Source organism: Ranitomeya variabilis, chromosome 1 (assembly GCF_051348905.1).
Source record: "Ranitomeya variabilis isolate aRanVar5 chromosome 1, aRanVar5.hap1, whole genome shotgun sequence".
Lineage (NCBI taxonomy): Eukaryota > Metazoa > Chordata > Amphibia > Anura > Dendrobatidae > Ranitomeya > Ranitomeya variabilis.
The window spans coordinates 364,854,246-364,870,006 of record NC_135232.1 but is presented as its reverse complement, the minus strand read 5'-3'; the positions used below and the strand labels follow the sequence as shown (position 1 = coordinate 364,870,006).

Genomic DNA, 15,761 nt, shown 5'->3' with positions numbered 1-15,761 from the left:
AAAGAAGCCTAAGTGTACGTGCACACTGTCAGTAAACACTGCGGGTTGGACGCTGTGTACTTGTGCAGTGTCCAACCCGCAGCGGCCAGATGTTACAGCACAGTGGATAAGATTTCAAGAAATCCCATGTCCACTATGTGTCCAGACACCCACAGTTTACCTGTAGAGACGAACATGTGGTGTGTCTTTACCGCAGCATGTCTTGTCTATGCAAGATACATTTCACCTATACAATGAATGTATAGGACTCAGTGATTCCGCACGGCTCAAAGAACACATGCGGAATCACCTGCGTTCAATAGACAACAGCAGACATGTGCTACATCCAAAGCGCTGCCAATTATTGAACTTCTGCACATACCCTAAGGCTATGTGCACATGTTGCGGATTGGTGTGTGGATTTTTCCACACAGTTTTTGCAAAATCCACAGGTAAACCACACTGCGGATTACCCGCGGTTTTTGTGCGCATTCCACTTATAGTTTTACACCTGTGAATTCCTATTGAGCAGGTGTAAACCGCTGCGGAATTCGCAAAGAATTGACATGCTGTGGAAAAAAACACCGCTGCGTTTCTGCAGCATGTGCACTGCGGATTTTGTTTTCCATATGTTTACATGGTACTGTACAACGCATGGAAAACTGCATATCTGCGGCGTGAAATCCGCAACGTGTGCACTATGCCCAAGAAGCTTGGTACATTGACATGTAAAGCATTCTCACTTAGTGCTTTAAAATCTACTTGACTTTTTTGTGTGCAGACTGAAATAAAACTGAATAGGTTCAGTTAACAGCCCAAATCATTATTGAGAATACAACACTGACCTAAACTATGATTGCAGTTTTGGTTGGGGAGTAACAAAATGTGCCTCGAGAATACAGGTGGTTAAAGTTTGTTCACTCTTCCACGATATACAAATATATTTTTCAAGGCTCTAGCCAAAATAATAGGGGTGGGGGGGTGGGTTTAAAAAAAAAAAAAAAAAAAGCAGCTGCAACAGATTTCTGTTGACCACAAATACTTCTTCATACTGACCTGAGATAAGAGAATAGCGTCCCCCGACAGGTGACAACCAGCAGCTGTCGGCTGTACACTATAGCTGACAACTTTCTGCATCAGCCACGATCAGTGTTGGTACAGCCAATAGCTGTTTAACCCCTTAAATGCTGCTGTCACAATAATGACTACACCATCTAGATGGTTAACAGTGTGGGGGACATCCTCTAACCCCCTGAGATCTTGATCATGTAGTCCTGATGTTTGCCATGGCAATTCATGGCCAAATATTGGCCTTAGAGTCTGCCGGTTACAGTGGCCTGTTAGAATTTAGATAGCAAAAATACATTTCATTCCTGTTGTCATTTTGTATTAATTCATGAAAAGCACCTGAAGGGTTAATAAACTACCTGAAAGCAATTTTGAATATGTTTAGGGGTGCAGTTTTTTTTAAATGGTACTGCTATCGGGGGTTTCCAATATATAGGACCCCCAAAGTCACTTCAAAATTGAGTAGGTGGCAAAAAAAAAAAAAAGTTTCGGAAATTTCCTTGGAAGGAAAAAAAAAAAAAAAAAAAAAAAAAAAAAAGGAAAAATTACTGCTACATTGTTTAACCTTCTAAAATGCTAACAAAAGAAAACATTTTGCATATTGTGAGGATGTAAAGCAGACATGAGGGCAATGTAATTAATGCTTTTGTGGGGTATGACTATCTGGATTAAAGGAATAATCATTCTAAGTTTGAAAATGTCTGATTTTTTCTTCAATTGAAAGCAAAACATATCCACTTAAATTTAGCATCATCATAAAGTACAGTAAGTCATGAAAAAGACTAATCTCAGAATCAATAGGATATGTTGACACGTTCCAGTTATTACCACAAAGTGACAGTCAGATTTTAAAGATTTGGTTCGGTCACAAAAGTAGTTAAGTGTCTGTACCCACAATGGCCAAATGAATGGTGACTCTCAAATCCCCCGGATAAGGCTTCACTTGAATTATCATGTCTTAATTGGGTAAGGGTACCAAAAAAAAAAAATGCAAGTGGATTATCACTCCCAATACAACATAGGGCATTTAAAAAGTCAAACTGTTGATTCCTCTCCCCCATATCATCTGTTGGGAGACAAATAGAAGCTTCCATACACATTAGATGAGCCGATCACACAAATTAGCAACTTGTACGGACCTTAATGTGTATGGGTGTGATTAGTGTATTTAAAAATTAATCCTGCAGGTATGCCCTTTGATGGCAGCCATTATTCTGTAGGATGTGCTGAAAACTTGCCAAGTATGCTTTATTAAAAAAAAAAAAAAAAAAAAACGAACAACCAACAACCACCCACAACTATTTCTTACCTGGGATGGGGCAAGTCACTTCAGGTAATTATTCTATGGCCATTGGACACAAGCCCTACGAACTGCCATTTCCAGCCCCTCTTGATTAGCCAGCCTTACGGCATCACCTTTTGCAGTGTAACATCATGCCAAGATGGCTAAACAAAATAAGACCCAAGGAGGAGGTACTCAGGACATGGCCACTAGACCAGGTCTTGCAAATAAATTCACACCTTTTCTACTACTTACCCAATTGTGCACAACATATTTAAAAGAAACCTAAGGTTGAACTGTACCTAGGTCTTTTCAACTTATGTAACCTGTCAACCAGTCCAATCTGCAGGCATTATGCTCTAGAGCAGCAGGTGCTCAATAGATACATCCAGCAAGCGGGCTGATTAGTGACTGACAGCTATCTCTAAATATGTCTACGAAGAAAGCAGTCAGTCACTGATCCGCTCAGTGGTCCAAAAACAGCAGGTGTACAGGATTAAAATCCAGTTATATTATACAGAGTCTTCTCACAGAACCCAAGTCAATGTACTCTGCTCTCCCGGCTCTGGAATACGCTGCCTGCAGATTTTACTTCATTTCCTTAGTAACGGGTTCCCTTTAATAGCAAATTGTTAATTGAAGAATAAGGCTACTAAGGAGGGAGGGAGAATTCTACAAATGACACAAGGATCTACTCTGCTAAATACGAACATCCCAAAATATGCAGGTAATGCCTTACAGTTTCTGATGTGAGGTATTTAGCATTTGCTAAATCATTTCTTTTCAGTTGCCATGAAAGATTGGTACAAATGCAAAATCTTTTATTTGCATACCAAATAAATGGGAACCTAACAAGTGATGAAATAAGCACCCAGGTTAACTTCTAAGTAAAGCCTACATCTATAATTGGCTAGTACGACATCTCCAACTCTCGAAAAATTGCAAAAGACAATGGCTATTTCAAATGTTTGTTTAGTTAAATAAAAGTTTCACTACTCAATTAGCTACATCTAAAGAATGAAAAAAAAATCCTTTAAACTTTAATTATTGACAAAAACTGAGCGCACAGCTGGTCATCTCAATACACAAACACAAGAGACTAACTTCAGTTACAACATACCAATGTAAAAGTGATAAAAACAGCAATGTGTACAATCGGCACATTGTTACAGTGAACACAATCCCCCAATTCTAAACAGACACTGCAGATAAAAGAAAACAGCCTTGAAATTAGGACAATTAGAATAAACAAGAAAAATAAAACTGAAAAAACCAAACTTATCAGTTTTTCAAATATTAACAATTATCCCAATAGGATTTGCACAGACATGCTTAAGAGGAGTTTTATTCTCCATGTAATAACTGAATTTAGAAAATAAAAAGGAAAAAAATTATTTTAAAACAGAAAGCAGATATATTCATTCATCTTTACTAATCCTGTACAATTCTCTTGGAGGTGGGGTATTCTTCGCTGTGTGCTGCTGGCTACTAATAAATGCATCCGGTGATCCAGATCTTGGTTTGTAATCCAAAAGCAACGAAACAATGGGGGAAGAAAGCATTCCAGGTTTTGTTTGTTTTTCTCATTGGAGCTGTCCTAAACAAAATATTTTGGAATCCACTTATGCCTGAAAAAGAAATTCACATTTTGTTCCTCATATATAAAACAGTAAAAACATAGCAGCTGGCTGAACCCAAGCAGGACATAAAGAACTTAGACAATCTCTACTGTGCAGTTACCGATAATGAGGCAAACCCTTCAAAGTGTAACATTATCACACTGCTGTTCTCATGCAGATTGCCAGAAAAACCATGTCAGATTAACCACTACTGCTAACTCTGAAGAATAAAGCAAACCTCAGTTCTAGCTTTGTAAGCTAAACTATTAACTAAAACTAGCTGTCTTCTACTAATCCTTACGTGATCGCTTGTATCGTGCATACTCTCCAAAGATGAAAGCTGTACCGGGGCAGTGGCAAAAAAAAGAGCTACTCGCACTTGTGAAAAAAAACAATAAGCTCAGCTAATTATTCAAATCCAAATGGGGAGATAAAATTTTAGGATTGTAAACTATAGACAATAGTCGAGGAAATAATGTGAAAAAAAGCTAGCGTTCACTATAAAAAAGAATAAAAAAAAAAAAGAAAAATGTACTACAATCTGAGAAAAAATGTTAAATGAATACATAAAGTCTGCTTTATGACCAATTTTCCAATCAAGTACTGACTTAAATACCCATTTAGATTTGAAAACATTTGGTAAAACACAACATGGAACATAGTTTCCTTAAAAGTTTTTATTGTGATAATAGAAATAATTGTAAAACAAGATCAAGTGCAAAGGAGAACTAAATTTCATCACTGCTCACTGTACACTTTCCTCTTCATCATTAATGTGGTCTGTTAGAGTGTCCTGGAAAAAGAAACCAAAAATGCCATTTGTGCTTTATTTAACTTAAAAAAACAAAACACTAAACTTTAAAAAAAAAAAAAAAAAAAAAAAAGTGGGGAAAGTCACAATTAGGGAAATCAATATAATGACTACAAATAGTAAATAACTGTAACGAACCCCACAGCTCACTACATTAAGTAATTTCAACTGCTCATGGTAGATAGTGGTAACCATTGCCCTTCCTCGACATATATAGAAACATGTAAACCACCCACAAGTTTAATATAACAATGAAAAGTTCTTTTAAAAAGTACACCACTCATTCTGCATCTGATCCCAAACTGCACTGCTATGTAGAACACCTTTCATGGTAAGGCGCTAGATCAATAAATATAAACCACCAGTTACTTTCTACATCTTAATGTATTACACCTATGAAGCAGAGGAACGTTTTTATTATTTTTTTTGTTTGTTTTTTTAATCAGAAGCGAAGATAAAGAAAAGAAAAAGATGCAGGATTCCTTCATTCTTCACTAGTCTTAGAAAAACTTGCCAGAATACTGCTTCACACTATAAAAAAAGAGAACCTTACATTAGAACCCTTGAGCATGTGCCTCTCAATGTTTAGAAGTCAAAACCCATAAGCATAATCTTCAGAATACTGCTTCACACTATAAAAAAAAGAAAATCTCGCATTAGAACCTGTAAGCGCATAAACCTTACAGAAATAAAAGACGTTATCAACTCAAAGAGAAAACAAGGCTAGCACACAAGTTAATAAAAAGGCATGATTAATCTGCAGGTTAGTGATAATTAGGAAGCAAATAACCCAAAACATGCTACAGCTAGGCAGATTAAAAGGAAAAATTAAAAGTAGTGGTTAGTAAATAGAAAAGATGTGAAACGCTGCATTACAGGATCCAATCAAAACGACTGTAACTTGTCCTGTAGAGGCATGGTCTGTGCCATATGGCAGACCGCGATTTGTTGTCAATGCTGTTATCTAAAAACAACAAAATCACTAGTCTTCCACACAGAACTAAACCAACATCCACTGATTTCTTCTAATATATCTACAGGCACATTAATACAAAATGTTCCTTTTTTACAAATAGTTTGCAGTCGTTTCACGACAGAGTTGAGCTGTTAATTTCGTTAAGCAGAATTAGTTTTAAAGCATCTTAATTTTTAGTAATATATTTAAAAGAGAAAGAAAATGAAATCCAGAAAATCTGAAAAGGGGGAAAAAAGGAGTTAAGATAGTACACAGCTTACAGACACCTTTGTAAGAGTTTAGTCTTAGACCCATGCATGATAAAGTGCCAACTACTTGCCTGTTCTGAAGCAAATATTGTGCATTCTGTATCTGGTCTTGGGTGCCTATAATTGTGATGATTCGATCATCTGACCCTTCCAAAGGTTCATCAATTTTGATAGATGCACCCGATTCATGGCGAATTTGTTTGATCCTTTGACCTCCCTTTCCAATGATAGAGCCTGCCAACTAAAAAAAAAAATAAAAATACAAAAAGAATACTAAGTACTTATAATCTAAAACAGATGTGACAATTAAGTGTGGTAATATTATAAAGATTTACAATATTAAATAGTGAATACTTACATCTTTTGGAATAGTGACTTGAGTAGTTATGACAGGGCCCCCTATATCTCCATAAGAACCCCGACCTTGAAACAAAAAATACAATTGTTAATGATGGTACCCACACAAAACATGTGAGCAATACAAAGGATTGAGTGTGAGGGTGGAAAACCAATGACACTTACCATATCCAGAGCCACCCTAGGGAAGAAGAACAGAAATCAGGTCATTTACAAAATCAAGCCAGTTGTAAATCTCTTAAAACATGTCCGACTGATTACTCTCATGCAGTAATACAATTAGAATTTTATGTTTGTCCACATGTAGTAAATAGAAAAAAAAAAAATCTTACTAAAAGATTTTTTTAAAAATAACTAAATGAGATATATAGATCTACAAAACCTAGAAAGAAATGTAACAAATGTTAGGCAAAACAGAGTAAACTAAGAGAGAACCCCAAACCTCCAAAACTTGCAAAAATTAAGAGACAAAATATACCAGACACCTACCATCCCATCATAATGGTCAGGTCTCCCTCGACGATCACTAGAATTAAAATCAAAAGTTCTAAGTATAAACAAAGCAGATGTCAGTAGGCAGCCATGGAAATCACAGTCCAAAAACAGCAGTACAATGCCAACAATGTAAGATTCTTACCCTCCTCTTGGTGGTGGGGGTGGTGGAAGTGGAAGATTGCGAGCTCTACTGCCACCTCTACCTCCACGACCCGGAGGAGGTGGGAGAGGCCCCCTCCTTGGGCTCATATCATCATAATCTCTTCTTGACTGAGGCATTGGACGGCCACCCACTCCTGGAGGCATCCGATCAAAACCACCTCTAGCATGCATGGGGAAACCCATAGGACGCCCTCGTCTGTCATCAAACATCATAGTGAAGCCACCATAATCATATGTTTCATCATAGAAGTTGGGATCATAGGGTTGTGCTCTGCCTTTGATTGGAGACTGAAAAAGTATGATATATTAGATTAAGAAGCAAACTAAAGACAAGTTATTCAAAAAATTTAAATAAAAAAAAAAAAAAACCACCGCCCATAAACAAGTTATGCATACCTCAGATATGAGGTCGAGGATGACTTTGATGCACTCAACCACTCTATCTGGTTTTCCTCCAATAAGCACAACACGATCTGTAGAATGGGGGCAACACTCCTGGAATAGCTTAATTGTAGTCTGTGTGTTCTGGAAAAGTCAACTCGTGGAGTGAGTGTAGAAAAGACAAAAATACACCTACACACAACCACCACCACAAAAAGCTGCTATATACCTCTCGAAGTTCCTTGATCTTTGCACCTTTGACACCAATAATGCCTCCTGCCAGGGACTGGTGGATAAGGAGCCTCAACTCACAGTCAAAGTCATTTCCCTTATAGTGCTGATACTACAAAGAATGGAACAATTTTACTAAAATTTCTATGATAAGTTATTATTAGAACTAAAAGGCCAGACATACCTCTTCTAACGTAGGAATGATTTTCTTCAGGATTTCACCAATTGTTTCAATGTCTGCACTGATACTTAAAATACTGCATGACAGACACGACATAGGAAAAAAACAAGATATTAGTATATCTTTCACATCTATAGTGAGATAAGGATGCTAAGATGAACATATAACTGCTATTTAAAGATGTACACATGCACATGTGCTTTTATTTCCTTTTTTTTTTTAAATTTCCTTCAGTTGAATGTGACTGGGCAGTAAACGTTTAGATGCTGGTGAGGGAAAGGGATTCTGGAAGGATTTAGATAAAGCGGGCATAAAAGAGGCACAGAACTGGAAACAAGTGAACGATCACATTCCCCGTCACCACTAATTCAGGACACCCTCACTATCTGAATGAAACTGGCAAACTACAGGGAGAGTTGGAAAATGCAATTGGTGGATACTTAAAGATGAAACACCTTCAGAAAACTGGAAATATCAATGAGCGTTGGAGAGAAAAAAAATTAAAATGACAATAAGCAACAGAAACGTGAAGTGAAAGTGATTAAGAGTTAGCGCCTAATTAGGAAAGGAATAGAAGACAATGAAACAAGCAATGCTGCAGGAATCAGGCGGGCCACAGACAGAAACCACTCAGAAAACAACTGTACAGTGTGGAAATATGCAACTCTTGAAGCGATGTTTGCTCCCTTGTACATGGAAATTTGTGGCTCCAAAGACTAACTTATGTAAAGAAGATCAGCGAAAAAAGATGAAAGGAAATACAAAAAATATATATATATAAATAAATAATCAATGGGAAAACAAGACAGAAAAATAACACTATGTAGGGGAACTAATCATATTAAAAGGCAGGTTATAACACATTTCTCTTTCTAATCAGGCAGTGAGGCATAAACTTTTGGGACATACCGCTCGGGGCCACTGCTGTCTGGGACTGAAACACTGGAATTGTACTGCATTGGTCATTGGCGTTCGTGGATGTTGGCATTGGGCATGGGCATTCAATCGGAAGATGTCAGGAATAATGCACGTTGGGCAACGAGCACATTTTTGGGCATAGCCAACCAGGGTTTTCACATGGGCGTTCAGGGGTAGATGGGCCATCATGATGGGCAACGCAGGGGTAAGACGATCCAGTACATGGGCAACGGAGATAGGTGGCCAAAAAAAAACAAGGAGAGGGAAAAGGGGGGGAAAAGCAATACATTTTAATTTAATACAAACTGGACTCAATTTTCAATTAAAGTAATGGTATTAAGGCATATTAACTTCTAAATGCTGACTACAATTCAATTCTAAGGTAGGTAATCTGACATTAAACAACAGTAGCAGGCTGACTCGTGGGTATAGACACATTCCCTCATAATATGAAGGATCTGAGCAGACTGGAAACAGCTCTCGGATCAATGCAAAAATTAGCTAAGGGAAAATATACAAGTGAAAGTACTCCACTTAAAATTTCACTTGGAAGGTGAATTGTGAGAAAAAAAAAAAAAAAAGTGTAAGGCACATGGTGCCAGGTCAGCTTGATGAAGGCACCAGTAGTATTATGCAAATGTCTAATCACGAGTCAACCCACTTAGGCACTGTACGAACCATTAAATTTATGTTATTAATCTACAGAAAATTTTACATTAAGCTATACTAATCATGCTGAAAACTACACATTCTATAGCCAAGTGTCCAAAATCTACTGTTTCTAATACCCCTCCACAAGCCTAAAATAGACTGCCTGGATGTTGTATATACCCTAACATTATTAAAAAACAGAAGCTCGATCGGGGATTTGCTTTAAAAACACTCACGTCTGTCCGAAGTGCTTTTATATTTTTTCCTCCTTTTCCAATAACTGCGCCAGCATTCTGAAGAGACAGGAAATACAAGACATTAGAGACTGCTACAACAGTGAGCACCCAAGTCTTACAGCAGGAGGTACATCTGCATAAGAAATTGTCTGGCAGTCTGCTGGACAGTGAACCTACTTTACTCTGGAGCAGAATACGCAATTCAACCATCATATCTGTGTTTCGGGATCTCTTGAAAGCCTGTTCTTCCTCCATGTCTTCTGCTGGACGTTTTCCTACATAAATTCAATTTGATTAGAATCAGCACGCAACTGACATCTTTATCTAGCACATGTAGATAACATACAAAGATTTTAATAAATCAAGCAGCTACCACTTCAAAAATACAAAAGGGGCAACACAGTGCAAGGAAGCCTCTTACCGTTGGTCTCTGTGTTAGTGAATTCAACCTCTTCCTGCTCTGTCTCCATCTTCATTCAATAGACTAATAAGGTGGTGGCAGCTATCTGTGTAGAGACAACAGTCAAAAGACAAGATCATCATTGAGGTCCAGGTAACAGGCATACTGCTGCTGATCAAGGCAAGAAAAGCCAACGCAGGCCATGCAGGTTATAAGACAGGAATGGTAGGAGGAGGGACAAAGTGATGACTCCTCTCTAGCACACTGACCTATGAGAGCCTGCCTGAACAAAACCAGTCATTGGCTGCAGTAGTCAGACTTGCAAATCGGCGCCACACCAATGATCAGAAGGGCACAGTGAGCCTAGAGGAAGCTGCCTATACAAGAGCAACTAACATAGCAGGGAACCTAGAAGAAGAGCTGCTAGCAACATTGTGAGAACCTAGAAGTATTGTTAACAACATAGTGGCAAGCCTAGAAGACGCTGCTTATACAACAAGAACATGCGAACATGATGGAGAATCTAGAAGCCGCCATCTATACAAGAGCTGCTAACATGGCGGAAAACATGGAAGCTGCCTATACAACAAGATCGGCAAACATGGCTGGTACTCTTGAAGAGGATAAAAAAAACTGCTAACATGACTGAGAACCTAGAAGAACTTAACACAGTTGTGAACCTATAAGTTGCTTGCTTATAAAAAAAGGTGCCAACATGATCTGAAATTAGAAAGATCCAGCGATTGTTTGCCCATAAGACTTAGAAAACTATTCCTTTCAGCTCACAAGGCTTGGCTCAGCCCAATGTGCATGTGTTCTCAATAGGGAAAGGGTTGCTGCAAGACACCTCCCATCTCTCTTGGGAACCAAAGAATCAGATATAGCAGCAAGGTAGCTAGCACTGTGTCCTTTAAGAGCTGGGGTCCCCGAGTGCAAATCCTATCAACAATAACATTCGCCAGGAGTGTGTATGTTCTCCCTGTGATTGCATGGGTTTTCTTTCCTTCCACATTGGGAATTTAAAATTGCTAGGCTCAAAGGGGACATTGACCATAATGTCTAAAAAAAACATTTTAAAACTAATGCCACTATATAGTAAAAGAAATGTTAAAGGGAACCTGTCGCCCCCAAATTCGAAGGGGAGTTAAGCCCACCGGCATCAGGGGCTTATCTACAGCATTCAGTAATGCTGTAGATAAGTCCCCCGATGTATCCTGAAAGATGAGAAAGAGGTTAGATTATACTCACCTGGGGGGGCGCGGTCCGATCCGATGGGCGTTGCGGTCCGGGGCCTCCCATCTTCTTAGGATGACGTCCTCTTCTTGTCTTCACGCTGCGGCTCCGGCGTACTTTGCTCTGCCCTCAACAGGGCAGACAAAGTACGCCAGAGTCGCAGCACAAGAGGACATCGTAAGAAGATGGGAGGCCCAGGACTGCGACGCCCATCGGACCAGAACCGGACCGCCCCTGGGCGAGTAATCTAACCTCTTTTTCTCATCTTTCAGGTTACATCGGGGGCTTATCTACAGCATTACAGGATGCTGTAGATAAGCCCCTGATGCCGGTGGGCTTAGCTCACCCTCGATTTTGGGGGTGACAGGTTCCCTTTAAAATCCATCTAATACGCCCCAACACTTCACCAGATGGGGTAGAGACCAAACAACCACCATATACATTAGATGCTCAGGCAGTCTCACTAACATGATCAGGGCAGCACGGTGGCTCAGTGGTTAGTACTAGTGATGAGTGAACATCCTCAGATAAGCTGTTATCTGAGCATGCTCTGGTACTGAGTGACTGGCATGCTCGAATAGTATGTTCAAGTTCCCTCGGCTGCATGTCTCGCAGCTGTTCGACAGTCGGAACTCAAATATTCTATTTGAGTACGCCAAAGTCACTCAGCACCAGAGCATGCTCAGATAACAGCTTATCCGAGAACGTTCACTCATCACTAGCTGCGCTGGACTCATATCCCACCAAGGACAACATCTGCAAGGAGTCTATTCTCTGCCTGTGTTTGCATTGGGCTCTCTGGTTTCCTCAAGCACTTTAAAGACATACTGATAGGAATCTAGATTGTGATCCCCAATGGGGATAGTTCCGATGATGTATGTAAAGCGCTGAGGAATTAATGGCGCTATACAAGTAAAATAGACATCTGTGGCCATTTTTACACCTGGCGCATTTAAAATACATTGACCTGTAACTCGCGTACACGTTTCGGAGCGTGTGGTCCATATTCATAGTATGTATTTTAAACGTCCCAAGAATAAAGCCTACGGTCAGGGCTGCATGTTAAAGCCTACGGTCAGGGCTGCATGTTAAAGCCTACGGTCAGGGCTGCATGTTAAAGCCTACGGTCAGGGCTGCATGTTAAAGCCTACGGTCAGGGCTGCATGTTAAAGCCTACGGTCAGGGCTGCATGTTAAAGCCTACGGTCAGGGCTGCATGTTAAAGCCTACGGTCAGGGCTGCATGTTAAAGCCTACGGTCAGGGCTGCATGTTAAAGCCTACGGTCAGGGCTGCATGTTAAAGCCTACGGTCAGGGCTGCATGTTAAAGCCTACGGTCAGGGCTGCATGTTAAAGCCTACGGTCAGGGCTGCATGTTAAAGCCTACGGTCAGGGCTGCATGTTAAAGCCTACGGTCAGGGCTGCATGTTAAAGCCTACGGTCAGGGCTGCATGTTAAAGCCTACGGTCAGGGCTGCATGTTAAAGCCTACGGTCAGGGCTGCATGTTAAAGCCTACGGTCAGGGCTGCATGTTAAAGCCTACGGTCAGGGCTGCATGTTAAAGCCTACGGTCAGGGCTGCATGTTAAAGCCTACGGTCAGGGCTGCATGTTAAAGCCTACGGTCAGGGCTGCATGTTAAAGCCTACGGTCAGGGCTGCATGTTAAAGCCTACGGTCAGGGCTGCATGTTAAAGCCTACGGTCAGGGCTGCATGTTAAAAGGTTCGTCACAAAATAGCAATTGCTTATTGCTGAACACCAGGACCCCAATAACAGGGCTCTGGACCCATGGAAGTCAGTGGTGAAGTCCTGGAAACACACAAGTACTGCTCAGTAATCTGCTTTCTGCAGCCAATCCCATAGAATGAATGCAGCAGAGGTGGAGCATGTGCCACTCGGCTCTATACAAGCCTGCTGTAGAGCACGATGGTAGCAGCACATTATCCCCAGAGTGGAGCCGTGCCTGCAGAGTCTGTATGGCGGATCATCCTGGTGCTGTGTTATATTGGGGCTATGTGCGCTCAGACATGTAAGGGGGAATCAGGACCTATGGACGAACAAGCGCGGGGCCTTCCAGCTCGGACGAGCAGTCATAGGAGAAAGAAGGGCTCCTAGGGGAGGTCATGTGACCCGAGTACATCGCGTGGATGAGACCCACCGAGACAAAGGCGAGGCCCCCACACGCGGCATCAGGCCGGCGGGGACAAAGCACGCCGCTCCGCTCCCGCCTTTGTCTTCAGGACACCGGCCACAGCGGCCCCGCCCCTCGGCCGCAAGCTTCCGCCAACAGCCATTTTGTGAGTGAGAGAAGACGGGCAGACAGCATGGCGGCTGCGAGCCACACAAAGCCCGCCTAATTCTGCCCGTCACAGCCCTCCTGCCCCAGTCCACCCGACCGCACTATAAACCGTCAGAAGCCCGCGGCCGAGTATATAAAGGCGGCACGGGGGGGGGGGGGGGATGGGCTGAGTATGCCCGGTAACGGCGGCACCGCTCTCCATGACGTCACCTCAGGCCCGGTGCAGACAACGGAAAACGCCCCGCCACGAAGCCTGCATATGTGATACCAAGCCCGGTCACGACTCCGTACCCGCCGCCCTGCGTCAGACTACCGGCCACTATCCCCGCTAACAGTGACGCAGTCTCTAATAAGCCTCTTCCCCGCCCTCACAACGCGGTCCAGAGCCGCCATAGCGAGCCCTGCGTCCACACTGCGCCCATGCCGGGCTCGCTTTACCTCGCTCCTCCGCCGCTCCCGAGCTCCCTCCACTAGCGCGGCCGAAGCACAAGACGAAACCACACAGGGCGCAACCTACAGACCTGCTAAGTGTGCAGCTCCGCTCTCCGACTGCGATTGGACGCTCACTAAGCGAACAGACTGGATTGGCTGAGGAAGAAGCCGATCAATGGTAACCCCGCCTACCTCTTCCAACAGGGCACTGTGCGATGCAAGCTTGGTTGGATGAAAATGCTGGCAAGACGAAGAAAATGAAAGCGGCGCCTAGTAATGTGGCGCACGTACGCCGCACACGGCGGGGGTCGTGTGCTCAGGGACTGGCAGTACTGGGTGACACGGCGGCCGGTAACGGGCGTCACACCGTGTAATGTATGCGTGGCTAATGGCAGCGCAGGAACAATACAGAACTGCATATGTTATAAAGCGCAGTCCAACGAGCCGGTTGCCAAGACAATAGGTGGGGGAGGGGAGAAATCTCGCGATATTCCGCGCGCAGCCTGCGGCCCTGTGATTGTGTGCTCTGCTGGCGCCGCGTGAGCCGCGGGTGAGTGCTGTGCGGTCCCTGTGTATGAGGGGAGCGCGTCCCCCGCCATTACTGGCAGCGATTATCCGCCATTACTCCGAGCGCTCAGAGACGAGCAGATCGCCTCACAATTGGCCGATAGATACATAACCTTGTGGGGATAGAGATGCGGCTCTCCCTGTGCCCGCTCCCCTGGGAGATAACGCGCCTTCCGTACACATGCACGCTCACTCCGTCCGGTCGTGCCTGCATGTCCTCTACTCTGCCCCCTGTCTGTGGGCAGAGGAATCACGTCGGTTTCCCGAGGGTGACGTGACCGTGAAATTAATTCTGCTCAATATTATAATTGTACATTGTATTGTATCACTGAATATTGAGCAGGATTAGAAATGCCGACCTCCCCTATTTATCTCACTATATAGCGCCATCATATTCCGCAGCGCTCTACATATATCGCTGTCCCCCATGGGGCTCACAATCTAGATTCCCTATCCGTATGTCTTTGGAATGTGGGAGGAAACCGGAGAACCCAGAGGAAACCCACACAAACACGGGGAGAACATACAAACTCCTTGCAGATGTTGTCCAAGGTGGGATTTCAACCCAGGACCCCAGCAATGCAAAGCAACAGTGCTAACCACTGAGCCACCATGCTGACCCTATATACTGTATGAGCCTGCATAGACCCCTGTATATGCTGTGTGAGCCCCCACATATCCTCCCTATATACATTGAGCCGTCACATAACTGCTATATACAGAGTGAGCACTGCATAGCCTTGTATATACAGTATGAGTAGTCTATATACAGTTTTAACCTTAGTCTCTCTATACAGTATGATTCCCACATAGCTCCCTAAGTACACTATGAGCCCCCACATAGCCTCTCTATGTACAGTATTGACCACCACATACCCTCCAATAGACCGTATGAGCCCCCACATAGCCTCCTTGTATACAGTATGATCCCCCACATAGCCGCCTTGTATGCAGTATAAGCCCCCACATAGCCTCCTTGTGTACAGTACAAGCCCCCTATATACAGGATGAGTACCCACACAGCCTCCTATATACAATGATCTCCACAGCTGCCTTGTATACAGTATGAACCCCCACATAGCCTCCTTGTATACAGTATAAGCCCCAACATAGCCCCCTATACACAGGATGAGCCCTTACATATTTGGCCTCTTTTATAGAGTATGAGTACCCACATAGCCGTCTAAATGCAGTATGAGCTCCCACATAGCCCCCCTATGCTGTATGAGCCCCCACGC

The 15,761-nt window shown here is 42.7% G+C and overlaps 2 protein-coding genes across 17 annotated transcripts in view; one reads left to right on the top strand and one right to left on the bottom strand.

Annotated features, from left to right (window-relative positions):
• Positions 1 to 3,283: 3,283 nt before the first annotated feature.
• Positions 3,284 to 14,799, bottom strand: HNRNPK (heterogeneous nuclear ribonucleoprotein K). Of its 12 annotated transcripts, none has more exons than XM_077248974.1 (15): positions 14,637 to 14,799; positions 10,017 to 10,101; positions 9,773 to 9,870; positions 9,596 to 9,652; positions 8,700 to 8,743; positions 7,794 to 7,866; positions 7,608 to 7,721; positions 7,394 to 7,522; positions 6,978 to 7,285; positions 6,830 to 6,887; positions 6,506 to 6,521; positions 6,342 to 6,406; positions 6,055 to 6,224; positions 5,313 to 5,391; positions 3,284 to 3,957 (listed from the first exon to the last, which is right to left on the bottom strand). In XM_077248974.1, exons 2-14 carry the CDS (start codon positions 10,069 to 10,071, stop codon positions 5,352 to 5,354), a joined length of 1,227 nt encoding a protein of 408 aa, XP_077105089.1. In that variant the 5' UTR covers positions 10,072 to 10,101; positions 14,637 to 14,799; the 3' UTR covers positions 3,284 to 3,957; positions 5,313 to 5,351. The 12 variants fall into 12 exon arrangements, with proteins under 12 accessions (XP_077105089.1, XP_077105095.1, XP_077105086.1 ...); XM_077248980.1 differs by having other exon boundaries at positions 6,830 to 6,866; positions 14,637 to 14,744; XM_077248971.1 differs by lacking the exon at positions 14,637 to 14,799 and adding an exon at positions 14,149 to 14,434.
• RMI1 (RecQ mediated genome instability 1) overlaps positions 13,998 to 15,761 on the top strand; it is a 32,078-nt gene continuing 30,314 nt past the window's right edge. For 2 of the 5 annotated variants that reach the window (XM_077248963.1, XM_077248968.1), the window contains exon 1: positions 14,424 to 14,506. Coding sequence is in view for 1 of the 5 variants with exons in the window: in XM_077248966.1 (XP_077105081.1) it covers positions 14,132 to 14,134 (3 nt within the window). In the remaining 4 variants the exon portion in view is untranslated. Of the gene's footprint in view, positions 14,135 to 14,423; positions 14,507 to 15,761 lie in introns of those variants that run through there. The other 3 variants (XM_077248964.1, XM_077248966.1, XM_077248962.1) reach the window with 3 other exon arrangements.